This window comes from Anolis sagrei, chromosome 1 (assembly GCF_037176765.1).
Source record: "Anolis sagrei isolate rAnoSag1 chromosome 1, rAnoSag1.mat, whole genome shotgun sequence".
Taxonomy (NCBI): Eukaryota; Metazoa; Chordata; class Lepidosauria; order Squamata; family Dactyloidae; genus Anolis; species Anolis sagrei.
The window spans coordinates 146442581-146469986 of NC_090021.1; the positions used below are offsets into that span (position 1 = coordinate 146442581).

The following is a 27406-nucleotide window of genomic DNA, read 5'->3' on the forward strand; positions in this document are numbered from 1 at the left end:
TTTGAATCAATTCTCCTCCTCCACATATGCTTGAGTACACTAGGTTTTTAACAGCTTCTCAGGGCCCTTCCACACAGCCCTATATCTCAGAATATGACGGCAGAAAATCCCACAATATCTGCTTTGAACTGGATTATCTGAGTCCACACTTAGATAATATGGGATTTTCTGCCTTGATATTCTGGGATATGGGGCTGTGTGGAAGGGCCCTTAGAGGAGAGAAGGGGCAGTTTTCAGTTCTTTCAGGAGGGAGTTCCGGGGGGGGGGGGCGGCAATTAACAGAGAAGGGCCCCCTTTCTCATTCCCACTAACCACTGTTGAAATGGGGGTGGGACCGAGAGAAGAGCCTCCTCAACAGACTGCAGTGCTCGTGTTAGTTTACATGCAGAGACAGATTTTCAAATAGTCTGATCCATTTAGAGCTTTATAGGTCACAACCAAAACTTTGTATTTAGCCAGGAAGCAGATCGGCAGCCAGTGAAGAAGCCACAACATGGGAGTCATCCTCTCACAGTACCGCGTTTCAGTAACCTGGCTGCTGATCTCTGAACTAATTGCAGCTTCTGAACTGTCTGCAAAGGCAGCCCAACATAGAGAGCATTACAGTACTCCAAATGGGAAGTAACTAAAGCGTGGACTACCATGGCCAGATCTAGCATCTCAAGATATGGGCACAACTGGCACACAAGTTTTAAGGCACTCCTGGCCACCACCGATACCTGGGATTGCAGGGTCAGTGATGAATCCAGGATCACCCTCAGACTGCAAACCTGTGTCTTCAGAGGGAGTGCAACCCCATCCAACACAGGCTGTAATCCCACACCCTGATCTGCCTTCCGACTGACCAGGAGTACCTCTGTTTTCTATGGATTTATCTTCTACTTATTAGCTCTCATTCAGTTCATCACTGATGACAGGCACCATTTTCATTCCTACCTAACAGTTTATATAGCTTCTCTCCATTCAAGGTTAAGGAGATGAAAAGCAGATAAAACCTAATGACTATAGGGATTAATCAGAGCAGAATCCGTACACAGTGGAAACTATATCATCTGGAGGTAAAGGAGGACTCATTGCATCCCTCCTGTGTTGCCATTCCCCCCCCCCCCCCCAGCTCAACACTCTTATGTCAAGGTTACACAATGTACATTGCAAATCATTTAAATGCATCACTTATTAATGAAAATATGGGAGGTGAAATTACATTTTATTCTTACCTGCAATGCTTGGGAACTACAGGTAAGAGCACAGAAAGCTTCACTAATAGCTTATGATTCAAGTGAAACTCCACCAACCCCTCCTCTGAATAGACACTTTGTACATATTCTGATACCAAACCAGGTTTACTTTGATATTCCTGCTTAACATGTCGAGCCAAATCAACACATGTTAACATTCTGATACTTTACAAATGTATAGAGTTGCCTCACAACTTCAAGATATTGATTTGTTTCTCTGTTTATAGTTTAGTCTGATAGCAGTGTTATGATACTAGGCCCGCTACCTGTGAGCCATTTGAACAGGAGATGGGGACCTTGAACCTGACATCATGAGCATGTGAGAGCCTGAATTAGGAATAATAATACCTTGAGACACCAGATCTGGCCATGGTTGTTCATTCGTTCAGTCATTTCCGACTCTTCATGACCTCATGGACAAGCCTGCGCCAGAGCTCCCTGTCAGCCATCACCACCCCCAGCTCCTTCAAAGTCAATCCAGTCACTTCAAGGAGCCCATCCACCCATCTTGCCCTTGGTCGGCCCCTCTTCCTTTTTCCTTCCACTTTCCCCAGCATCATTGTCTTCTCTAGGCTTTGCTGTCTCCTCATGATGTGGCCAAAGTACTTCAACTTTGTCTCTAATATCCTTCCCTCCAATGATCAGTCGGGCTTTATTTCCGAAAGTATGGACTGGTTGGATCTTTTTGCAGTCCAAGGCACTGGCTATGGTAGTCCACGCTTTAGTTACTTCCCATTGAATGTTTGCCTTTTATGTTTGGAATCCACCCTGAGTTCCTTTGGGGAGATAGAGCGGAATATAAATTATTATTATTATTAATATTAATATTATTATTAATAATAATAAATGAAGTCCTTCTCTGTGAGAGCCGTTCGGCAGTGGAACTCTCTGCCCCGGAGTGTGGTTGAGGCTCCTTCTTTGGAAGCTTTTAAACAGAGGCTGGGTGGCCATCTGTCAGGGTGATTTGAATGCAATATTCCTGCTTCTTGGCAGGGGGTTGGACTGGATGGCCCATGAGGTCTCTTCCAACTCTTTGATTCTATGATTCTGTCATTGAAGCACAGCGGACTAACAGTTAGTATCAACCCCCAATCTCAACGTGTCTTAAAGATCATGATACCTATTTCTGACTCTCTCAGAGTCTACCTAGTAACTATTCATTTTAAAAAATGGGCAAGAGGATTAATTTCTATTGTATCCTTCATGCTATAAGACAACCACTCACTCAGACACCAATATCAGACTTGTTTACTTTTTTATAAATCTCTTTCGCCCTTGTAGTCCTCAGGCTGTACCAGCAAAGATATTTTCCATTCTGCTTTGGTATACCTGTTTCTGCTATTCATCAACACTAAAAATCAAAGCTGGACCAGCAGCCAAATACAGAGAGGGGGACAAGAGAGAAATAAAGAATAAGCAAGCAGTAATAGGAGAGATTCACTTGACTTTAGCACAACCTGGGTGTAAACAGATGTATCAGAATCCAACCATGTTCAGCAATTGTCCTTAAATAGATCTAACATCCTCGCTTTGCTAGAGCTGCCAACAGTTGGCTTCGGGTTTGTCAAACCATTGGGTGTGTCTACTCTTTATAAGACTCAGCATATATTCTCTTTCTGTTCAGAGACAACCTACACATGTCAGAAGTAAATCTATAGACGAAACTCATTCGATTGGAGCTGCTGCAGCCAGCAGGAGAAAAGGGACACACATGGTCCCAAATTTCTTCCCCTTCCCTAGCTGCTATTAAATGCTGAGAGCAAAAGTGTAACTTGATACTTATGGGTTTTTTAACAGTAGTCCTTGGGGCACTATTACACTATGGAGTGTGAAAAAAAGACTTAAAATATCCCCCATATTAAATGTTAACATGGTTGCTTTTAGACAAAGAAACAAATGCTAGGAAATCCTATCACAGCTATGTGCATTCAAAATTAGAATACAGGAGTTATTAAATATATTGGTTATATGTTTTTAATGGTTTTCCTATGTTTGTTTAATAATATTAAATTGAATATTTTCAACTATTTTGATGAATGTATGGCATCAAATTTTGCCAATTCTGTAAGCCGCCTTGAGTCACTGTAAGGCTGAGAAAGTCGGGCTACAAATGCCATAAATGAATCATAAATAAATTTATTTTCAGTCCTGAGACCATTATGGTGCTAGTTCCCAGGGCTAATTTGTCCCAAGGGACTTTTCAGTTTTGTGAGCGGTTGGTTCTCCTTCTTCCAAGTTTACAAAGCAAGGCAACACTTGCAGGACTTAATGTCAACACAGCTTTTCTGCTGCTTGATGCTATGCCAAGAGTATATGCAAAATGAGTTGAGACTACTTGAAATATTTAAAACTGATGTAAATAGTGGCTGAATAGCTGCCTCAAATGGTTTTGAAGAATTTGAACCACAAGATAATTGTGCCCATGTTCATGATACTAGTAGTATCTCTTGTAAGAGACACTAATGTGAGCACTGAATGACTTGGAGCATCCATATCCTGAAATTATGCATTACTGAAATAGGGAATGTGTTCAACTTTAACACATTACCTGGCTGGAGTAGTGTCTTTATGTTCAGAAGGTTCCTGTCTTTAGTCCCTATCCATCCCTATCTCCTGATCTTAGTATCTTACTTTTATCTTGCACATGCGGCCCGCTCATTGTTATGTTATGTTATTTTATTTTACTGTGTATGATTTTGAATTATCATTTTTTTACTCATATTTTGTATGTATTTTACTGTCTTGTTATTGTGTTTTGGTCTTACTTTATTGTAATGTGCTGTTGGGCTTGGCCTCATGTAAGCCGCCCCGAGTCCCCATTGGGGAGATGGTGGCGGGGTATTAAATAAAGATTATTATTATTATTATTATTATTATTATTATTATTATTATCTGATCTGTGTATCGTAGTTATTACCTAACACAAGAATGCTCAAACAACCAGACTTGCAAACCGAGTCAGACTTCTATCGAAACATTCCGTCTGTTCACCATCATTTCCATGTTTATAGAAAAATGCATTCTGGATTTGATCCTCTTGGTGCTCTACACCAGAGGCACAGAAATCTAAAGATCTGCTTTATTTCTTTATTTCTTTGAACCTTGAGATCCACCAAACAGAGCCAAGTGAAAAGGGTACAAACTTGGAATTAAATGATGCAGCATCTTAATCGCATTTTGGCCCTATGCATTCTTTTCCAGTACCGGAGAGAAACACACAGTCCTTTTACCTGAAATTCTACTTTTAGTCATCCCAGGTTCCTCCATTTCAACAATTTAATTAGGAGCCCCCGGTGGTGCAAAGGGTTAAACCCTTGTGCCGGCTGAACTGCTGACCGAAAGGTCGGTGGTTGAAGTCTGAGGAGCTCGCCGTCTGTCAGTTCTAGCTTCTCATGTGGGGACATGAGAGAAATCCCCCATACGATGGTAAAACATCTGGGTGTCCCCTGAACAATGTCTTTGCAGATAGCCAATTCTCTAACACCTGAAATGACTTGTAGTTTCTCAAGTCACTCCTGACACAGAGAAAAAAAACCCAACTGAATTTAAGTGGAAAACTTGTTTTTGTTGCTAAATACTTGGAGGTCAGAAACTCTTGATAATCTATTACAAGTCACTCAGACACCTCAGAGCTCGAGAGGATTACCTGGGAAGGAATCTCACTGGAGCACTGCAGCACACCCAAATACCTGGGAGTCACTCTGGACCATGCTCTGACCTACAAGAAGCACTGCCTGAATATCAAGCAAAAAGTGGGTGCTAGAAATAATATACGAAAGCTGACTGGCACAACCTGGGGATCACAACCAGACACAGTGAAGACCTCTGCCCTTGCGCTATGCTACTCTGCTGCTGAGTACGCATGCCCAGTGTGGAACACATCTCACCACGCTAAAACAGTGGATGTGGCTCTTAATGAGACATGCCACATTATCACGGGGTGTCTGTGCCCTACACCACTGGAAAATTACACTGCTTAGCCGGTATTGTACCACCTGACATCCGCCGGGAAGTAGCAGCCAATAGTGAAAGGGCCAAGGCAGTGATATCTCCAGCTCATCCCTTGTTTGGGTATCAGCCAGCATGTTAACGACTTAAATCAAGAAATAGATCTACAGAGACACTCACTGGAACACTTCAGCAAGCGAGAGTCCAAAACTGGCAGGCTCAAACCCAGAACCTCAACCAACAGCTGATACCAAATGAGAGACTCCCCCCTGGGCACACAGAAGACTGGGCGACCTGGAAGGTGCTGAACAGACTGCGCTCTGGCACCACAAGATGCAGAGCCAATCTTAAGAAATGGGGTACAAAGTGAAATCCACGGCATGCGAGTGTGGAGAAGAACAAACTACAGACCACCTGCTGCAATGCAACCTGAGCCCTGCCACATGCACAAAGGAGGACCTTCTTGCGGCAACACCAGAGGCACTCCAAGTGGCCAGGTACTGGTCAAAGGACATTTAATCAACTACCAAACTTGCAAATTTTGTGTCTTGTCTGTCTGTCTGTCTGTCTGTTTGTTTGTTTTGTTCTGTTAGAAGTATAATACAATTGTCTGGTTGCCTGACACGATAAATAAATAAATAACTCAGATACCTAATAGAAGATCCCAATCCACTCTCTTTTGCTCAGCCCTTTTACACACTCAAGGGACACAAACATGTTATTAATGCTGCTGTTTTGCATGAAATGTCATCTCCACCATTCTTGGACACAAACAGATACCTTATGATTATAATCCAGTGCCTGTAACACCAAGCAAACTCAGATTATTAACTGAAGAGACAGCAAAGTCAACTGTACTATAATCTGATTGTGCATTAGAAAGAAAGTGGTATGAACCTCTTAAGGACGGAAGGAACACATTTAACACCTTCCTTGGAAAATCTTATGTCTCCATAGCACACATACTGAACTGAGTCTTCAATGTTTCACAGGTCTCCAGTAGCTCTACTCATATTCCACTTTTTGTCGTAGTACTTTTCCCACTGAGAAGCTATTTTCAAACTGCTGCATTCTTTGACACCTTCAGAAATCTTTTAATTTAAAAACTTTATTAAAACACAACTTCCCATACAGTTTAATTGGCTGTATATAAATACCGACTAGAATCATAAACAAGTCCAACATCTTCCTGGCTAAAGTGGCTTATCACTGTTTAAGCCCTGACGGAAATCCTCTTTATCTTAAGCTTTTTAACTGCTGTCTGTGTTTCACAGCTCTTCATAACCGTATCTAGCCAATAAGACCCAAGATACAGAAACAGCACATTACTGGAAACAGCCACCGTAAATCTAAACCATATTTGTGTCCTTGTTCCCACATATACTGAATATCGACACTATCATTCAATCCAGAAAAATCCACTCCAACCAGCCATTTCTTTTAATAGAAATGAAGCATGCACACCTGTTGCCTTCTGAATCTCAGATAGAAGGGGAAAGAAGTATTTTTTTTTTGTTCTTGCTGGAAACTCTACTTATGAAAACAAATTTTGAGACGTTGGGACCCAACAATGATACTTTAAAAATAAAAATGGAAACCACAATAGATTTTAGTTCTTATTTTAAGATAAACATAAAGTGGCCAAATACAGTCGCTAATATAAAGGTAAAGTTTTCCCCTTGACATCAAGTCTAATTGTGTCTGGGGGGTGGTGCTCATCTCCATCTCTAAGCCAAAGAGCCAGCGTTATCCGTAGATGCCTCCTGGGCCATGTGGACGGCATGACTGCATGGAGTACCATTACCTTCCCACCAAAGTGGTACCTATTGATCTATTCACATTTGCATGTTTTCAAACTGCTAGGTTGGCAGAAGCTGGGGCTAATAACAGGAGCTCACCCCATCCTGTGGATTCAGGTTTGGATCACAGGGGAGTTTTAGATGGTCTGATGGTCTTTAGATTTCTGATGGTCTTAGGGATCCTTTTGGCAGAAAAGGCTGAAGATCTCTCCACCAGTCCTTGTCTTCCTTTTTGGTGTTGGTGAACTATAACTCCCAGAATTCAGAAACAGCCCCCCCCCCCCCCGCAACTCCACCAGTAATCAATGTTGGCCATGTAGATAGTGTGTCAAGTTTGGTGCAGATCCCTTGTGGGCAGAGCTCAGTGCTATTTTCTTATAGGTGAACTATAAATCCCAGCAACTACAATCCCCAAATGTCAAGGTCTATTTTCCCCAAACTCCACCAGTGTTCATATTTGGACATATTGAGTATTTGTGCCAAATTTGGTCCAAATCCATTACTATTTGAGTCCACAGTGCTCTCTGTGGACTCTGGATGTAGGTGAACTACAACTCCAAAACTCAAGGTCAATGCCCACCAAACCCTTCCAGTATTTTCTGTTGTTCATGTGAGTTATGTGTACCAAGTCTAGTTCAATGCCATCATTCCTGGAGTTCAGAATGCTCTTTGATTGTAGGTTAACTATAAATCCCAGCAACTACAACTCCCAAATGACAAAATCAATCCCCCCTCAACTCCACCAGTATTCAAATCTGGGCGTATTGTATATTTGTATCAAATTTGGTCCAGCATATCAGATATTTACATTTAGATTCATAACAGTAGCAAAATGACAGTTATGAAGTAGCAACGAAAATAATTTTATGGTTTGGGGTCTCCACAACACGAGGAACTTAATTAAGGGGTTGTGGCATTAGGAAGGTTGAGAAACACTGTTGTAAAGGTATTTACACCTGCAAAGCTATAGGTATAAAAATCAAGTCGATTAGGTAGGCCAGACTGGGATCTTTCTTCTGATTTGGTAATTTTCCATACAACATTTCATTTAGTATAGATCGTGACAGGTGACGCCTGAATCCTCAGTTCAAACACACCCAGAACAAGAATTCTGGGTGTTTTTGCCTATCCCCTGTCCTTATTAAATAAGGCGAGACAGGGTGAGTTTTGTCTGCAAGCACCAGCTTCCCATGCAGGGACATGATAGAAGCCTCCCACAGGATGGTAGTACATCCCCTGGGCAACGTCTCTGCAGACGGCCAATACTCGCACACCAGAAACAACTTGCAGTATATTCTCAATTTGATTCTGACATAATAAAATAAATAAATAAGGCTATACTATGCCAAGAGAATGAGGGTTCACTTTGCAAATTACTTCTAGAAATTTGAACCAGAGGCACCATTTTTGAGCCATTTCCTTTAGCAAGACCTGAAAGCAAGATGTCAGCCCACATACGTTCTTAAATGAAACACCTCATCACTTTTATCCAAGGCAAAGCAATAAAGGTAGCAGAAATAAACCTGGAGCTTTAAGTATGCATGTTCATCTTGCCAAACATTGACTTCTCTCCCTCTCTCTCTGGCCCCTTCTACACTGCTGTATAAAGTCCAGATTATCTGCACTGAACTGGATTATATGGCAATGTAGACTCATACAATCTAAAGCAGATAATGTGGATTATCTGCTTTGATAATCTGGATTACATGGCAGTGTAAAAGGGGCATCTCTTTATCAAGCTATCTCTCCCCATGCCCACACATTCATCCCCATTTCTCTTTACTTATTTTAGACTGGTGATCAGAGATGTGTCTAATTTTGTGTCTGCACAAGTGTATAACGCTTCAGAGACACTGATGGCATGGAATGTAGCCATCAATAAAACAAACCAGAATTTGTCTTGCATTAAAACAGCATGGGCAGAGAAAAACTGTGCTAAATTGATGGAAGAAGTCTGCCTGGAACGCCTACATCAACTATCCCCCAAACTGGTGCCTTGTGCCCTTTCCACACAGCTGTATAAAACTGAACTATATTATATGGCAGTGTAGACTCAGATAATCCAGTTCAAAGCAGATGTTGTGGATTATCTGCCTTACTATTCTGGGTTATATAGTTGTGTAGAAGGGCCCTTGGAGATGAGTTGGTCTCCAGTTCCCATCCTGAACTAAGGAGTGCAAATACTATTTTAATTGAGGAAAATCAAGCCCTGATGGTTTCAGCTCAGACCCCTTCCACACAGCTGTATACAATCCACATTAAACTGGATTATATGGCAATATACTCTATATATATATTCACCTCTTTAAAAGGAGTGTGTCCACACAGCCATATAACCCAGAATGTCAAGACAGAAAATGCCACAATATCTGCTATGAACGAAGTTATCTGAGTTCTCACTACCTCTGAGGATGCTTGCCATAGATGCAGGCGAAACGTCAGGAGAGAATGCCTCTAGACCATGGCCATACAGCCCGAAAAAACTTACAACAACCCACTGAGTTCACACTACCATATATTCTAGTTCAAAGCAGATAATGTGGGATTTTATTCAGCTGTGTGGAAGGGGCTTCAGATAAACCAGTTCAAAGCAGACACTGTGGATTAACTGACTTGATATTCTGAGTTATAGCTGTGTGGAAGTACCCTCAGGCCCCTTCTATACTGTCCTTACATCCAAGAATATGATTCTAGATTATCTGCTTATCCCAGATTATATGGCAGTGAAGATTCTCGGGGGCCCTTCCACACAGCCATATAACCCAGAATATGAAGGCAAAAAATCCCACAATATCTGCTTTGATCTGGGTTATCTGAGTTCACACTGCCATATATTTGCCCTGAATCCATTCGGAACCGCTCTGATTCCCTTTAGGGAGATAGAGCGGTATACAAATAAAGTTTTATTATTAAATTATGTATTATTTTATTTATTTATTTACTGTAGTTTTACCCCTCTCTATCTCAACCCTGAAGGTGACTCAGAGTGACTTCTAGGGACCCTTACACACAGCTGAATAAAATCCTAGATTTTCTGCTTTGAACTGGAATATATGGCAGTGTGGACTCAGATAGCCCAGTTCAAAGCAGATATTGTGGGATTTTCTGCCTTGATATTGGGTTATATGGCTGTGTGGAGTGCCCCCAAATTGGCAATAATTCAATGCAACTATAAACATAAACATACAAATACAATATGTATTATACATCAAAATAAATAAAATTGATATATTCCGGTTCACAGCAGATAATGTGGGATTTTATTCAGCTGTGCAGAAGGGGCCTCAGGACCCTTCCACACAGCCAAATAAACCAGAATATCAAGGCAGAAAATCCCTCAATATCTGCTTTGAATCGGGTTATCTGAGTCCACACTGCCATATATTCCAGTTCAATGCAGACAATGTGGGATTTTATTCAGCTATGTGGAAGGGGCCTCGGTCAGTCCCTCAAGAAGAAGTTCTTTAATTAATCGGGACTGAAGTTTCCAGAAGACACCTCGATTTGGCCTCCATCCCAAAAACCGTGCATACACGCAGAGCTTGCATGCTTCTCTTCAACCTGGTACTAAGCAGCTTGCCAACATCCACAACAATTCATCTGAGATGCTTGTTGCTAAGGGTAACTTGGCAGAAGAAGCCAGCCTTTCCAATGCTTCCTTACAAGAGGGGGGAATGGCAAGCTCCGCTTTCCAGTTCCTTTCCCAACTTTGAGGACTGCTGGACAGCACCTGGGCTTTCCCATCTCAGGGCGAAAACTGGGGCTAGATCTACACTACTCTGTATCCTAGATTATCAGCTTTGAAGTGTATGAATCTACACTGCCAGAGAATCTGAAGGCTCTTCCACGCAGTCCTATATCCCAGGATATCAGGGCAGAAAATCCCACAATATCGGCTTTGAACTGGGTTATCTGAGGGCTCTTCCACACAACCCTATATCCCAGAATATCAAGGCAGAAAATCCCACGATATCGGTTTTGAACTGGGTTGTCTTAGGGCTCTTCCACACACCCCTATATCCCAGAATATCAGGGCGGAAGACCCCACAATATCTGCTTTGGACTGGGTTATCTGGGGACCCTTCCACACAACCCTATATCCCAGAATAGCAAGGCAGAAAATCCCACAATATCTGCTTTGAACTGGGTTATCTGAAGGGCTCTTCACACAACCTTATATCCCAGAATAGCAAGGCAGAAAATCCCACAATATCGGCTTTGAATTGGGTTATCTGAAGGCTCTTCCACATAGCCCGATATCCGAGAATATCAAGGCAGAAGATCCCACAATATCAGCTTTGGACTGGGTTATCTGAGTCCACACTCAGATAATATGGGGTTTCCAGCCTTTGTATTCTGAGATATAGGAATGTGTAGAAGAGCTCTAAATCCACACTGAGATAATGTGGGATTTCCTGCCTTGGTATTCTGGGATATAGGGCTGTGTGGAAGGGCCCTAAATCCACACTCTGATAACCCGGGATTTCCTGCTTGATATTCCTTGATATTCTGGGATATAGGGCTGTGTGGAACGGTCCTGGGATCAGATCCTGGGATATAGGGCTGTGTGGAAGGGTCCTGGGATCAGATCCTGGGAGTAGTGTAGATACAGCCTGTGCCTCATCCTGACTCACTCCTGGCTCCTTCCCACTCCACCTCCTGTTTTTAGGGGGGAAATAGGCACCCACTCCTCCTTCACTGGTGAAGCACAGGAGGAAGGTGCCTAAGCCTTGGGACAGGTCACTTGTGGCCCAAGTTGGGCAAAATGTGGCTCGGATCTGGAGAAGAGGGTCTGGAGATGCCAAGGGGAGGGAACCGGGCATCTTGCTCATGGAAAGCCCTGAGCATGTGCTCTGGGAAACATTCCTCCTGCCAAACTAGAGCTCCTGGCTCCGGGAAAGCCCACGCCGCCCAGGCAGGCAGGCAGTGCTGGAGGCGTCCTTGAGCCCATGTGGCCGGGGAGCCCCAACTTACATCGTCCCACTTGACGAAGGCGGTGCCCTTCTTGAGGCTGGCGGAGACGCGGACCGGCTGCAGCTGGAGAGCGTGGACCCCTGGCTGTGCCCCTGCCATGGGCGGCAGCACATCGAGCCTCTTCCTCGGGAAGGAAAGCAAGCAAAGAGGCAGATCGGGCGGCGGCACCCGCTCACCAAGGCTCTCCTTCCCCGTCTCAAGGAAGCCAGCCGCTCCCGGGAATGTCCCTCCTGCTGCAAGAGAGCAGCACGCGCCTGGGCTTCACCGCAAGGAGCCAACCATTCCGCGGCACATCCTATATAGGCAGGAAGAGCGAGCGAGCGAGCGAGCGCGCGAGGAGGGGACCTAGGCGCGCGCGGGCTCACGAGCACATGCGCGCGCCCCCTCTTCTCTCTCTCTCTCTCTCTCTCTTCGCCACCCGCTGCTCAAGCAAATCCCGCAGCCGCCCTCGTTCGTCTTCCTTCCAACAATTCCCCCCTCCTTTTTCTCGCTCTCGCTCTTTCTTGGCGTGGAGGCAGGAAAGGAGCGCCACCCGCTGGAGAAAGGGGGAAGCAAGAGATGCGGGGCCGGACCCTCAAGCCTCCCTTTTCCTCTTCATACTTTTCCCTCCAAAACTTTTCTCACAGAGAGCCGAAAGTTGTCCTGCGTCAAGGGAGAAGGAGGCAGGGGCAGAGAAGGCTTCCCCTGCCACCCTAGAGACTGGAACAAGTGATGATGAAATACAACTGGAGATATAGGAGGAGGAGGAGGAGGAGGAGGAGGAGGAGAAGGAGGAGGAGAAGGAGAAGGAAGGAGAAGGAGAAGGAGAAGGAGAAGGAGAAGGAGAAGGAGAAGGAGAAGAAGAAGAAGAAGAAGAAGGGCACAAGCCAGTAAAAGTGGTCCCAGTGGTGATCGGCACACTGGGTGCAGTGCCTAAAGACCTTGGCCTGCCCTTAAACACAATTGCAGCTGACAAAATTACCATCTGCCAATTGCAGAAGGCCACCTTACTGGGATCTGCATGCATTATTCGACGATACATCACACAGTCCTAGACACTTGGGAAGTGTTGTAGGGTTTTTCAGGCTATATGGCCATGGTCTAGAGGCATTCTCTCCTGACGTTTTGCCTGCATCTATGGCAAGCATCCTCAGAAGTAGTGAGGTCTGTTGGAAATAGGAAAATTGGTTTATATATCTGTGGAATGACCAGGGTGGGAGAAAGGACTCCCAGAGGAGATTCCATCTGAACACGAGGAAGAACTTCCTGACTGTGAGAGCCGTTCAGCAGTGGAACTCACTGCCCCGGAGTGTGGTGGAGGCTCCTTCTTTAGAAGCTTTTAAACAGAGGCTGGATGGCCATCTGTCAGGGATGATTTGAATGTAATATTCCTGCTTCTTGGCAGGGAGTTGGACTGGATGGCCCAGGAGGTCACTTCCAACTCTTTGATTCTATGATTCTATGATTGTCTGTTGGAGCTAGGTGTGAATGTTTCAACTGACCACCTTGATTAGTATTTTATGACCTGGCAGTGCCTGGGGGAATCTGGGGGAAACAGAGAGGAAACAAACAAGGACATCTAATCACCTCTCAACAAAAGTTTGCTCCAGGCACTGCCAGGCCATCAAATGCTAATCAAGGTGGTCAGTTGAAACATTCACACCTAGCTCCAACAGACAAGAGTTCTTTGTCCCACCCTGGTCATGCCACAGATATATAAACCCATTTTCCTACTTCCAACAGACCTCACTACCTCTGGGGATGCTTGCCATAGAAGCAGGCAAAACGGCAGGAGAAAATGCCTCTAGAACATGGTCATATAGCCCGAAAAAACCTACAACAACCCAGTGATTCCAGCCATGAAAGCCTTCGACAATGCACTTGGGAAGTGTCCGACGTGTGATCCAATTCAGTAGGCAGCAGTGTCTCTGCTGTGGACTCATCTTGCTGTGCTTCAAATAATAATAATAATAACAACAATAGCAACTTTATTTTTATACCCCGTCTCCATCTCCCCGAAGGAACTCGGGGCAGCTTACAGAGGGACAAATGCAGAGTTAAAACGTAATGTAATAAAATAAAAACAAAACAAAACCAAATAGAAACATATCACATTAAAACATAACATCATGAAAACAGTATCATGGAAGCAATAAAAGTGCATGAATTGATATCCATGAATTAATATCCCCCCTTTAAAAAAAAATCCTTGATTTTGCCTTGATTGTATGTATGTGTGTGTGTGTGTGTGTGTGTGTATACACACACACGAGGGTTATCCAGAAAGTAAGGTTACAAGGCATGAGTAATTTTCTCATGGGAAGTTGGTATCACTGCTGTGTAGCAGGAAACCAGTAGAAGCAAACAAGCAGTGCCAGTCGTCAGTAGCTCATCGACTAGAATTGTGGTGAAGGTTAGAGATGAGCATCCTCATGTTTCTTGACAACATGTATTGTTGTACAAAGGTCGCTGAACTATTTAGCTTACTTCACCAGAAGCTCGGGAGGATTACCTGGGAAGGAATCCCACTGGAGCACTGCAGCGCACCCAAATAACTGGGAGTCACTCTGGACCGTACTCTGACCTACAAGAAGTACTTCCTGAATATCAAGCAAAAAGTGAGCGCTAGAAACAATATCATACGAAAGCTGACTGGCACAACCTGAGGATCACAGCCAGACACAGTGAAGACATCTGCCCCTGCGCTATGCTACTCTGCTGCTGAGTATGCATGCCCAGTGTGGAACACATCTCACCATGCTAAAACAGTGGATGTGGCTCTTAATGAAATCTGCCACATTATCACAGGGCACCTGCACCCTACACCACTGGAGAAATTACACTGTTTAGCTGGTATTGCACCACCTGACATCCGCCGGGATGTCAGCCAGTAATGAAAGGACCAAGGCAGTGACATCTCCAGCCCACCCCCTGTTTGAGTATCAGCCAGCATGCCAATGACCTAAATCAAGAAATAGTTTTCTAAGATCTACAGAGACACTTGCTGGAACACCTCAGCAAGCAAGAGTCCAAAAGTGGCAGGTGAAAACCCAGAACCTCAGTCAATGGCTGATACCAAATGAGAGACTCCTCCTGGGCAGAAAACTGGCCCACTTGGAAGGCGCTGAACAGACTGCTCTCTGGCACCACGAGATGCAGAACCAACCTTCAGAAATGGGGCTACAAAGTGGAATCCACGACATGCGAGTGTGGAGAAGAGCAAACCACAGACCACCTGCTGCAATGCAACCTGAGCCCTGCCACATGCACAATGGAGGACCTTCTTATAGTAACACCAGAAGCACTCCAAGTGGCCAGCTATTGGTCAAAGGACATTTAATCAATTACCAAGCTTGGAAACTTTGTGTTTTGTTTGTTTGTTTGTTAAAAATTCAATATAACTGTTTGGTTTGCTCCTGACACGATAAATAAATAAATACCAGAAGCATAGAGCCCTGACTTGGAATTTCAGCAGAAAGAAACAATGCCGATAACATCAGAGGAAGAGGCAGTCTAAAGATTAATATATTTTATGTGGCATTAATGGACAGAGGTGACAAATAGCCTCACTTGCCCCTACATGTCTTAGGCTGAAGTGCCGACCTGCCCAAGGCCCCAGGTGGCTATTTGTACGGTGTCTATTCTATTCTGCCAAACTTTGGCTTGTGCAACTTTTCTTAAGGGAGGTACTGCTCATGTGTGTGTGTCCTGCCTTTTTTGGTTTTCTTTCAAGTCATTGCCTTGGATCTTGACCTCTCTCTGACTCAACCCTCAACTGCTTTGGACCACACAGCATTCTTTTGTTCTAAAACTATAAGACTTTTTTGCTACAGATTTTCATCTATCTATTTCTTTCTATCTATCTATCTATCTATCTATCTATCTATCTATCTATCTATCTATCTCAGGTATTCCTCCAGGTCACCAACTGTGTAATACTGTATCATTGCAACTAGCAACCCAAATATTATTAGTATATAAGATTAATTATGCAATAAACATTTGTTTTCTGTGGTTTGGCTATTGCTACTTATATTGATCTTTAACTCTGCATATTTAGTTGTTGCTGTTGTTGTTTTTTAAAGGAGTCCAAAGGGTTAGTTCAATATCAATATCCTGCTCTTTCTCCCTTCTCTCCAGTTTCCTAGGTTTGCCAGGCAGCTGGAAAGACGCAACATAAACTCAACCACACAACAATTTGCATTGAGATATCTATGTTCCTCAGTGGCAACCACATCCTTCAACTTTTTTCAGCGCATCAGCAACAGGCAACTTCTGCTACTCCAGAAATCATTGAGCTGCAACTCCCTCACCACAAGTTGCAGACCCTCAGTCTAAGGCTGGATATAAGCTTTCGTATAACACAGTGTCAGAATGCCGTTTAACTGCATTGAATGATATGGCAATGTAGACTCATATAATGAATTCAATACTGTTGAACTACATTCTGTAACTGCATTATTTGGCAGTATATATCTAGCTTGAGAACATATGGAACAGCTCCATCGTGTCTTGTCCACCAACTACTGAAAGTCCCTGTTGAAGTGCAGCCTGATGCTAATGGGTTCACTAATCCTTTGGAGATGATTGTGGGATTTCCTGTGGCACAAAGTGATGAAGATTCAAGTCAAAGAAATGATAGTTCTCTCTGTGTGAAACCTAACTAGTAGGCTTGGTTGATCAAGAAAAAAAATGGTTCTAAACTCGTTTCGTATATAGAGGGCGCTGGCGTTTCGATTTTAAAATTATTTCTCAAATTTCCTTGAAAAAAAGATCGGAAATAACAAAAATCTGAATAGCTTCGTTTACTTCGTTAATGGAAGGTACCCCTCTCCCCTGTTAGTTTAAAATCTTGCAGTTTCCCTGGCCTCCCTGGTGACAAGCGGCGATGCGGTTTCCCCCAGTGGCCGTCAAGAAGAGCTGGGCATAGCCATGCCCACCTCATTCCCCTCAAAAAGAAAAATGGGTTCCCCTGAAACTGTGGAGACCAAAATCCACTGATAGTGGTGATATGATTTTGGTCTCCACACCTCATTCCCCTGCCATCCATCACCATTCGCAGTCACCCAGGGTAGGGAAACTGCAAGATTTTAAAATTAATCTTGTAGTTTTCCTTCCCTGGGCGACTGTGAACGGCGATGGATGGCAGAGGGAGGAGGTGGGCATGGCTAAGAACAGCTGTTCCTGAAGGCCACGCCCCGGCGATGCAAATAGGGATGAGGTGGGAGCGCTGTTACTTTCCCACCAAAGCAGTACCTATTGATCTACTCACATGTGCATGTTTTCAAATTGCTAGGCTGGCAGAAGCTGGGGCTAACAAAGGGAGCTCACCCCATCCCGCGGATTCGAACCACCAACCTTTTGGTCAGCAAGTTCTGCAGCTCAGCAGTTTAGCCTGCTGCGCCACCCCAGCCCCCAGAAAAAGTGTATACAAGTATAATTATTTCCATCGCTGCCAAATGGTAGAACCAGTTGTTGCCAGTTATTTAGGCTTCAAGCTTTTGTGCAAAGTAGCACCATATGCTTTAATCAAAATGAAAATCAATGCCACCCTTTTTATTTATTTATTTATTTATTTATTTCTTGCATTTATTGACCGCCCCTCTCAGCCCGAGGGCGACTCGGGGCGGTGAACAGCAACAAGGAAAAACAGTGTACAGTAAATCACGACAATACAAACCAGACAGATACAACATAACATATACTTATACTAAAAATCCGCTTCGTCGAGTCCTGGGGTCATAGCCGAAAATTCATAGTCCTAGTTCATTCCAATGTCATTCCAAGATACACTCAGTTGAAGGCCTGCTCGAAGAGCCATGTTTTCAGGCTCCTACGAAAGGCCATCAAGGAGGGCGCCTGTCTAACTTCAGCAGGGAGGGTGTTCCACAGCCGGGGGGCCACCACCGAGAAGGCCCGCTCTCTCGTCCCCGCCAGACGAGCCTGTGAGGCAGGCGGGACCGAGAGAAGGGCCTCCCCGGATGATCTCAAGGCCCTCGTGGGCTCGTAGGCCGAGATGCGGTCTGCAAGGTACTTTGGGCCGGAACCGTTTAGGGCTTTGTAGGATAACACCAGCACCTTAAATTGGGCCCGGTAGCGAATCGGCAGCCAGTGGAGCTGGGACAGCAGAGGCGTTGTATGCTCTCTGCGTCCTGCTCCCGTTAACAACATGGCTGCCGCGCGTTGGACTAGCTGAAGCTTCCGGGCCGTCTTCAAGGGCAGCCCCACGTAGAGAGCGTTGCAGTAGTCGAGGCGGGATGTGACCAAAGCGTGTACCACCGTGGCCAAGTCAGACTTCCCAAGATACGGGCGCAGCTGGCGCACGAGCCTAAGCTGTGCAAATGCTCCCCTGGTCACCGCTGAAACCTGAGGCTCCAGGCTCAGCGATGAGTCCAGGGTCACACCCAAGCTGCGAACCTGCGCCTTCAAGGGGAGTGCGACCCCGTCCAGCACAGGCTGTAACCCTATACCCTGTTCGGCCTTGCGACTGACCAGGAGTACCTCTGTCTTGTCTGGATTTAGTTTCAGTTTGTTCGCCCTCATCCAGACCATTACAGCGGCCAGGCACCGGTTCAGGACTTCGACGGCCTCCTTAGTAGCAGGTGGGAAGGAGTGACAGAGTTGGACGTCATCTGCGTACAGGTGACACCGCACCCCGAAACTCCGGATGATCTCACCCAGCGGCTTCATGTAGATGTTAAACAACAAGGGGGACAAGATGGAACCCTGAGGAACGCCACAGGTCAACGGCTGTGGCGTTGAACAGGAGTCCCCCAGTAACACCTTCTGAGTGCGACCCTCCATTTTCTTCAAGCTCAGCAACATACCACCATGCATTTTATATCCATGTATGAAGAGAAGCCTGCTTTTTTAACACTGGTTTTTTTCCTTTCCTAATCAATAGCTGTAACATCAATACAAGTGCATGTTACTCGTATTACAGTTTGTAATTGTTGCTAAAATCATTGCTGTGATTCTTAATCCAATACACCTCTCAAAGCCCAAGCTAAATCATTTCTGAAAGAAGATGTTTGGGGGATAAAACAAGACACAAATACAATTTGAAGTTAGCCTTGTATTACTTATGAGATTAGTTACAAACAAGATATGGGGCAATTGACAAGGAACAGGAGATGTTCAGAAATGACTTAAGGCACTATATGCTGTGTCCTCAGCAATCATTTTTCTTGCTCTGGCCTGAAAATTAATTTTCAGTCAATGTTAAGCTGGCAGTGTTTCTTTAGGTATTTCTAATGGAAACAACAGCTATTCCAGAAAGTTTCATATCAGTCATTTCCTTTTCATATTTCCATACAGTCATTTCATTTTCAAATACCTACACTACTACCTATTTATACTTATGCTATTTTTCAAATCCAATAATTGATACCTACACCTGCCATTCACCAATATCTATCAATATTTGGTCTATCTTAACATATAATAAACTGTATTTCCAGTAAAAGTATTAATCGTAATTAATATAAAATCCATTTTTTTAAAAAGTCTCTCCTTATATTCATTACCGTAATAATTACACCCTTCAACGGGTATTATTATCAGACTATCACATTATTATCATTTTTTCAATTGTTAAACATATACAAGAAAGGTGTTTTAAAAGAATTCACTATTTAACTAATCATTGTAGTAATAACTACCCTGATCATCCACAAGTCATATCCCTTAGGTCCCTTCTACACTGCTATAAAAATTTCAGATTATCTGCTTTTGAACTAAATTATATGGCAGTGTGGATGCGTATAATTCAGTTCAAAGCAGATAATGTGGATTTTATAAGGCAGTGTAGATGGGGCCTAAAACATCATTCTGCAGCAGCCAGCTAAGAACCATAATCCTCTGTGAGTATATATTTATATGTGACTTTATGTGTGCATTTGTGACAGCCTCCATGTCTTCCTTAAAATCGTTATTAATCTTGACTTTACACTTTAAAAGTTACCGAACTCTTAATAATCAAGGTTTTAAAATGTAAACAGTAAAAACCTTTGGGTCAGTGTATGAAAACAAATGCATGCCTGTCCAGAAAAGCAGCTAAAATAAAATAAATTATGACTTCTCTGGAACTTCCAGAACAGTTTTTTTCCCTTTGTTAAAATCTTGCTCCTTAGAAATTAATATTCTTTTTTCCTCATATCTTTAAAGTCAAGGAACAACAAAATCAAATCTTTTAAAAATATAATTTTATTACACTTTTTAAAAAAACACTCTAAATACCCGTGCTTTGGATAGCGAAACCCGAAGCATGGATACTGAGGCCATCTATGGATCCGTGCACCTGGCGAGATGAAGAAGCTAACCCAATGTTCCCAAATCAAGAAATCTCACCAAGTTGAAGCAGAAGCCACTGAAGTAATTTATTCAAATCAGCTGAAATGGATGCCAGCTCGTGGTAAGCCGTAGAAGGAAGCTGAGATACCATACATTGCAAAACATACATTTTTATAGGCAGACATCCTTTGAATTTCTCGCCCCAACACCAACTGGACCCAGCTTCACCACGACTGACTGAGCTCCATTACTGTGGCGCCCACCCGCCAATCAGAGAGCATTTTCTACTTCCGATGAAGATTTCTGCTCTCCAATGGCTGATGGGGGGCAGGCTAGCCCAAGAGACAAAGAAGTGCAAAGCACTTTGAGTGAATCATCATTGTCCCAATGAGGAACAGAACAAAGAGGTCCCATGCATTTTATGGAATGTCCTTTGTGAGGATGAGTGAACCATCAGATTGGGGCATCCACAGTGCCCATGTCCATTTTGTTTTATGCATGTTATTGTCCAAAGTGATGGGATTATCAAATCCATTCCTGGGAAAGGGGAAATGTCAATGTGGAGAGCAAGACATGATCTTCCCGGCATTGATTGTCACTCCAGGTGATGAGTGTTTTTTGTAATGTCCAAGAAGCTGCACAAAGGACGGTGGCCTGAACACAGGCTCCTGTTATCCTCTGCACGGCTGGGTTTATGGGGCCAATGGAGGTGAATTGGCCCTGGAGATGATGGGAGTCTGAGTCCTTTAATAATTGAAATGATGCCCAGGAAATCTGCTGAAGGGAATTTCCTGGGTCATAGGGTGCTGACGAAAGGTCACCAAGGTTGCGATTGGTGGCATACTTCTCCAAAAATGTTTTTCATATAAGGATATAAAATATATACATTTAAAGAGTATATGATAGGGATCTGTGGATACAGGGGCTCCCAACTGAGGGAACCAGGGCACCCACGGGGGTGAATGTTGGTATGTGGTTCAGGGGAAGGAAAGGAAGGTGAATACAAGGGGAAGAGAGGGGAAGAGCTCCACTCTGAGAGCCGTGGGGGCCATGGGGGCTGTGTGGGACATATGGTGACTGGGGCTGGCTGCGGGAGGCAAAAGCAGGAGAGAAAGACACAGAAGCTAAAGAAGATACAAAGAAGCAGACATGATGGATAATGCACCGTGGTGCATGTTTATTTAGGAGATTACTTTGTAATAAACCAATTAAATGGGGAAAGTACATTGCAGAAAGTATCCCAGGCGTCGGTAGCTGCTGCTGAGCTCCTCCATACCTCTGTAAGTTTGCGAAATGGGTATTTGCCAAATAAAGGGTTCTTTACTGCCGTGACTTGTCCCTGCCATAGCCATGGAGAGACAATTTAATATAATTTTACGTGGGGGGGGGGGGGGGGGTCCATGTTTGACAACTCTAATAACTACTTTCTACACAAAGATACATAAAACTGATTTCTCACCCTTTAACCCCAAGGTTTAAAAAAATTAAATTAAACTATTTTAAAATCTAACTTGATCATGTTCAAATACTAAGCGTTTTTTTATACTTGACCAAAACTCATACATGATGTTACAGAACTTACTTACTTAGGTGATCCCTCGTAGTCCGAGGATGATGGTCCTCCAAGTTCGGTGTCCTGGCGGTGGGTTCATAGGTGACTGTGGAGCCCTATTCTTGACCTTCATCTTCTTCCGCAGTGAGGGCATTAGTTTTCAGGTGGAAGGCAGTCCCGGTCGGGGTTGGCTTGACGCACCTTCCTTTTGGCACATTTCTCTCTTTCACCCTCCATTCGTGCCTCTTCAAATTCTGCAGCACTGCTGGTCACAGCTGACTTCCAGCTGGAGCAGTCAAGGGCCAGGGTTTCCCAGTTCTCAGTGTCTATGCCAGAGTTTTTAAGGTTGGCTTTGAGCCCATCTTTAAATCTCTTTTCCTGCCCACCAACATTCCGTTTTCCGTTCTTGAGTTCGGAGTAGAGCAACTGCTTTGGGAGACAGTGATGGGGCATCCGGACAATGTGGCCGGTCCAGCGGAGTTGATGGTGGAGGACCATCGCTTCAATGCTGGTGGTCTTTGCTTCTTCCAGCACGCTGACCTTTGTCCACCTGTCTTCCCAAGAGACTTGCAGGATTTTCCGGAGGCAGCGCTGATGGAATCATTCCAGGAGTTGCATGTGACGTCTGTAGACAGTCCACGTTTCACAGGCATATAGCAGGGTTGGGAGGACAATAGCTTTATAAACGAGCACCTTGGTATCCCTATGTATGTCCCGGTCCTCAAACACTCCCTGCTTCATTGGGAAAAATGCTGCACTCGCAGAGCTCAGGCGGTGTTGTATTTTGGTGTCAATGTTGACTTTGGTGGAGAGGTGGTTGCCAAGGTAGCAGAAATGATCAACATTTTCTAATGTTACACCATTAAGCTGTATTGCTGGCATAATGTTTACTTAATGTTTAGTGAAACAATTTTTGAGAAATTTATCTACCTGGTTTTGGTTGCCATTCTGGAAACATGTTTAGACCCTAGTTTTATATTTGTTATAAATTAATGCTGTCATTTACAGCCACATATTTTGTTTTGCCACACTAAAAACAAGAAGGAGGAAATGTATCGATTTCATTGTTTAATTCAACAATAAATTTACTATGTACAAATGCAAAATGTGGCTGGATTGCTCTCAGGATTGAATGCACATATGATCCTTTGTACTTTCCATACCTTCTATTTTCTCTTCTCTTGTGAACAGCAAGATTGAAAAGCATAACTTTATAATAAATAATAAATGTTCCTTCTAGTACATTTTCAGTCTAAGCAATGACCTATTATTCCTATATACATCCTCCTAGTTTTATAATTAAATGTTGTAACTACAATCACTGTTAAGAAAATTTAGCTGCAGTCAGCGTATAGATGAAACTAACCAGGCAAGACATTATAAAATGTGGTTCTAGCTGCCGTGTTAAGATTTACCGCTTTAGTTTTATAGCATGGCACATAAATTGATTTTATTTCCATCTACTCAATGAGTTTCTAAAATGAGCATTGAAATATCTTAGCCAGAAGCAATGCTCTTTACTGAGCAAGCACTGAGTTTAACCTATTAAGAAGGTGGGAGTATTAATCAGCAAATCCTATTGAAAAATAATGTCCCTGAACATGACATTGACTTGGTTTAGATTTCACTTAAATTCAAAACTTAACTTTGTTCCATAGAACTCATAGTTCACACAGACTCTGAATTCTTTCTTAACCTGCTTCTGTTTTGAATTATAAGTAGGGCTTCAGACAGATAATGAAATATTTTCCCAATCCTCCTCCTTCTCAGAATAAGGTCAGAAGCATTGCTTCAGCCAGACTTATTAGACTTCTAATAGAAATGTTAATTTTTGACCTTTAATTGAATTACCCGTTTTTTTCTTTGGAAAACAAAAATTTCAGACTATCAATTTAAGGTTACCAATTCACAAGTCCAAAACATCTTGGACATTAATAATGAATCCAAACCAATCCAATTTATCGTGCTGTTTGTGTATCCCTTGAAGTCATTTCTGACTTATGGTGACTCTAAGTGCTCATCCAGACAGCCCATTAAAAGTGGGAGCTCCCGCATTTTCAAGTGGGGCATCCAAACAAATTCATTTGCCAAAAAGCAGGAAATCTATGCTTTGTAGCCAATTAATTTGTTAGTGGGTTTGTTCCATGCCATCTCAAAAGGCTCAGGACAAACCCACTATGGCCGCTATCTGGACTGGCCAATCCGCACAGCCACCACAGGGCCTTCTCTGTGGTGGCCCCCCGACTTTGGAACTCTCTCCCCAAGGACATCAGACAAGCTCCAACGTTGGCTGTCTTTAGGAAGAGCCTGAAGACCTGGCTGTTCCAGTGTGCCTTTCCAGAATAGGAAACTCCTAGCTTTAAGTCCCAAATGTACTTTGTTAGAGATTCAGGATCATCTGCACATTGCACCTACCTCCATATACCTCTACATATTACCTGTCAAGTTCAGCATTTTTAATTTTGTCCATTACATTGGCCTGGCCTTTAGGTTTTAATTGTGTCACGGTGTTATTGTCCTACTGTTCTATTGTTTTGCTTGATGTTTTATTATTTGCTTATGAGTTTATTGTGTATTGTTTGTTGATGGTTGTCGACGGCCTTGGCCTTTGCAAGTCGCATCGAGTCCTTTGAGAGATTTTACGGGGTATAAATAAAGAGAATAATAATAATAATAATAATAATAATAATAATAATAATAATAATCTCATGTTTCCTGGGCTGAATCAGGCCCGGGAAGCATGAGAAGACTCTAACCCCATCCCAACCCCCCCACCACAACCGTTTATTGTTATGGTTCTCACAGCAATATTCATTGGGCATATTTCAATGGGAGTTTGGGGAAATTCTGATTCTTTTTAATACAATGAAAATGAAGCTTGTACAACTTTTTTTCATGTACCCGGTGAATCTGCTAGACTGAAGTGACACTTTATTTTCTCCTATAAGCAGAATACTTGGTTAATTAATACACAACAAAATACTTATAAAGATCCACTATGCAGGGTCTTGAAGAAGTCCCATTGCACAACCTATAACAGTGTTCTACGCTTCACAAAGGCTTCTTAATTCCCAGGAACCTTTCACTCGGCAACATTCTTCTTCCCTTGTGATGTGCTCCCATCTCTTAGGTTTCATTTTTCAGTTCTTACTCTCAGATTTGGAACTGTGGTCCAACACAGAAGTACAACTTCACACACTGGGCTTGAGACCTCTTTTGAATTTAATGAGACCTTCTCTATTAGCATATCACAATTTGTTAAGGAAGTGCATATTTTCAACCTCTCCAAATAGGACATGAAAGTTTTCAGAAAGCTAATTAAGAGTAGCTCCAGGCAGTGTCTTATGCCTTCCAAACAAGTTAGGGACATATGCGCATGGGCAAATTTTGTGACCTATTTACAAATCTTTGAATCTTCATTTAGGAACATTGGAAGCTGATTTATACTGAGTTATGCCATAGTTCCACCTCATTCACTTCTGTCAACACTGACTACAAGCAACTCTTCAGGGCTTCAGGTAGGAATCTTTTGAGCCTAAGCAGGGATCCTGGAAGTGCTGGGAGCAGAATCTAGGATCTTCTACTCATAAATGCTTTCATTTCTTTCACCATCATAGTGTGAAACATGCTATACATAGATCTCTACTTCTATAGCATTTCTACATATCTCCTTTACATCAGTTGGCAGCAGTAAGCTGCATCAACAACAAATATACATACACACACAGGCATTAATATACACATAAATATATTGTTGATCATACAATAAGTCATCCTTCCTCACAGATGTAGTCCACTGCAATAGAACATCCACACTAATCAGCTTTTTGCACAATTACAGCAAAATCATTTGTGGTTTGCACTGTCTCACATTGGAAGGATAATTAGCTTGTCTACAGGACATTATGCCAGTTGTGCAGGCTCACTCCCCAACGTATTACTTAGATTTTTTTAAAAAAATTATTTATATTATTCTAAAATAAATATTCAAAGATCTTAGAACTTCAAGCTCCATTTCAACGTGCTTGGGAAACGTAATCCATCAGACATAAGGACACTTCCGATGGGACTCTGTGGCACTTTGTTTCTCAAGCACATGAAAATTGAGCTTGAAGAAAGCTATCAGGAGTTGGGTATCAATAAACTCTTGATAGAGAAAGATGGAGTAAAGTGCAGGGAAGAGGAGGGAAAGCATGGTAGGCACGTGGGATGGATGGCAATCCCTGAAGACTGGGAAAGATGGGAGGGAATGGGGCAAGTTCTCCTGCTTTCCCCATGTCAGTCTGATGAGGCCCCTTGAGAAATACAGCAAATATACTACTCTGCCAAACACAAATAAATATATCACTCTGTCAAACCACTTGCAATACAATATATATTTAGTGCTGTTGCTTTAAAAAAAACACTTCAGATGAGTCAAGGAGGAGTGGGAAGATGTGGTCTTCAGGTGTTGTTGGGCTGCATCTCTCTCAGCTCTTACCACTAGACCAGTGGTTCTCAACCTGTGGTTGGCTTCTTTGTGCCCAGATGTTTTGGCCTTCAACTCCCAGAAATACTAACAACTTCTTCTGGAAGTTGTTAGGAATTGTTGACTGGAATTGCTGGGAGTTGTAGGCCAAAACACCTGGGGACCCACAGGTTGGGAACCACTGCACTAGACAGAATGACCAGGGTTGATGGAAGCTGTAATCATGTATGTTGTGGGCCATATATTCCCTACTCCCAAGTTAAGGCAACTGTTGGCAAGATGAGGTTGCTTCATCAAAAATTTGTTCACATGATGGTTTATCTTTGCTTTCATTTACAAAAATCAAAAATGTCAAAATAAAATTGGCATAATTGGGATATTTAGGCTATTAGTTTGCTATCCTCCTTCCATCTCTAATTCCTAATGCAGCAGTGGGATGAGAGGAAAGAAGAGAAGCAGGCACACCTGAGAAGAAAGTGAGGAAGTGATGTTAAATATTACTATCTCTCTAATCTAACCTCCACCCTGAGAAAGTGCTCCAACCATTGTTGTGAACAGGACAGTTTCAGAGGAATTTAAGATACAAAAAGGGCAAACCTCCTCTTAACTATCCATCACATTTTGGATGTAATCCAATACAATGGGGCAAAGGCTAATGTTGACAGTATACTAATTAGCTGTGTTTTTATTTGGTGCTGGAATGCAAACTGAATTGGACAGCAGGGGAGAGTATACCATAATGTAGGTGCCAAAAGAAAAGAAAGTCCTCTATGTCCTTCCAAAGCATATTGCTCTAAATCAAGGGTCCTCAAACTAAGGCCTGGGGGCTGGATACGGCCCTCCAAGGTCATTTACCCGGCCCTTGCTCAAGATCAACCTAAGTTTGAAGTGACTTAAAAGCACCCAACAACAACAATAATCCTATCTCATCAACCAAAAGCAGGTCCACACTTCCCATTGAAATTCTAATAAGTTTATATTTGTTAAAACTGTTCTTAATTTTAATTATTGTATTGTTTTTAAGTGTTTTTTGCACTATAAATAAGATATGTGCAGTGTGTGCATAGGAATTCATTCATGTTTTTTTCCTCCAAATTATAGTCTGGCCCTCCAACTGTTTGAGGGACTGTGACCTGGCCCTCTGTTTAAAAAGTTT

At 43.0% G+C, this 27406-nt stretch overlaps 1 protein-coding gene across 2 annotated transcripts in view; it reads right to left on the bottom strand.

The window, feature by feature from the left end:
• PLCB1 (phospholipase C beta 1) overlaps nucleotides 1-12432 on the bottom strand; it is a 608906-nt gene extending 596474 nt beyond the window's left edge. For both annotated transcript variants that reach the window (XM_060785726.2, XM_060785732.2), the window contains exon 1: nucleotides 11960-12432. In XM_060785726.2, the coding sequence (XP_060641709.1) occupies nucleotides 11960-12058 (99 nt within the window). In that variant the 5' untranslated portion in view covers nucleotides 12059-12432. The remainder of the gene's footprint in view (nucleotides 1-11959) is intronic.
• Nucleotides 12433-27406: the final 14974 nt, after the last annotated feature.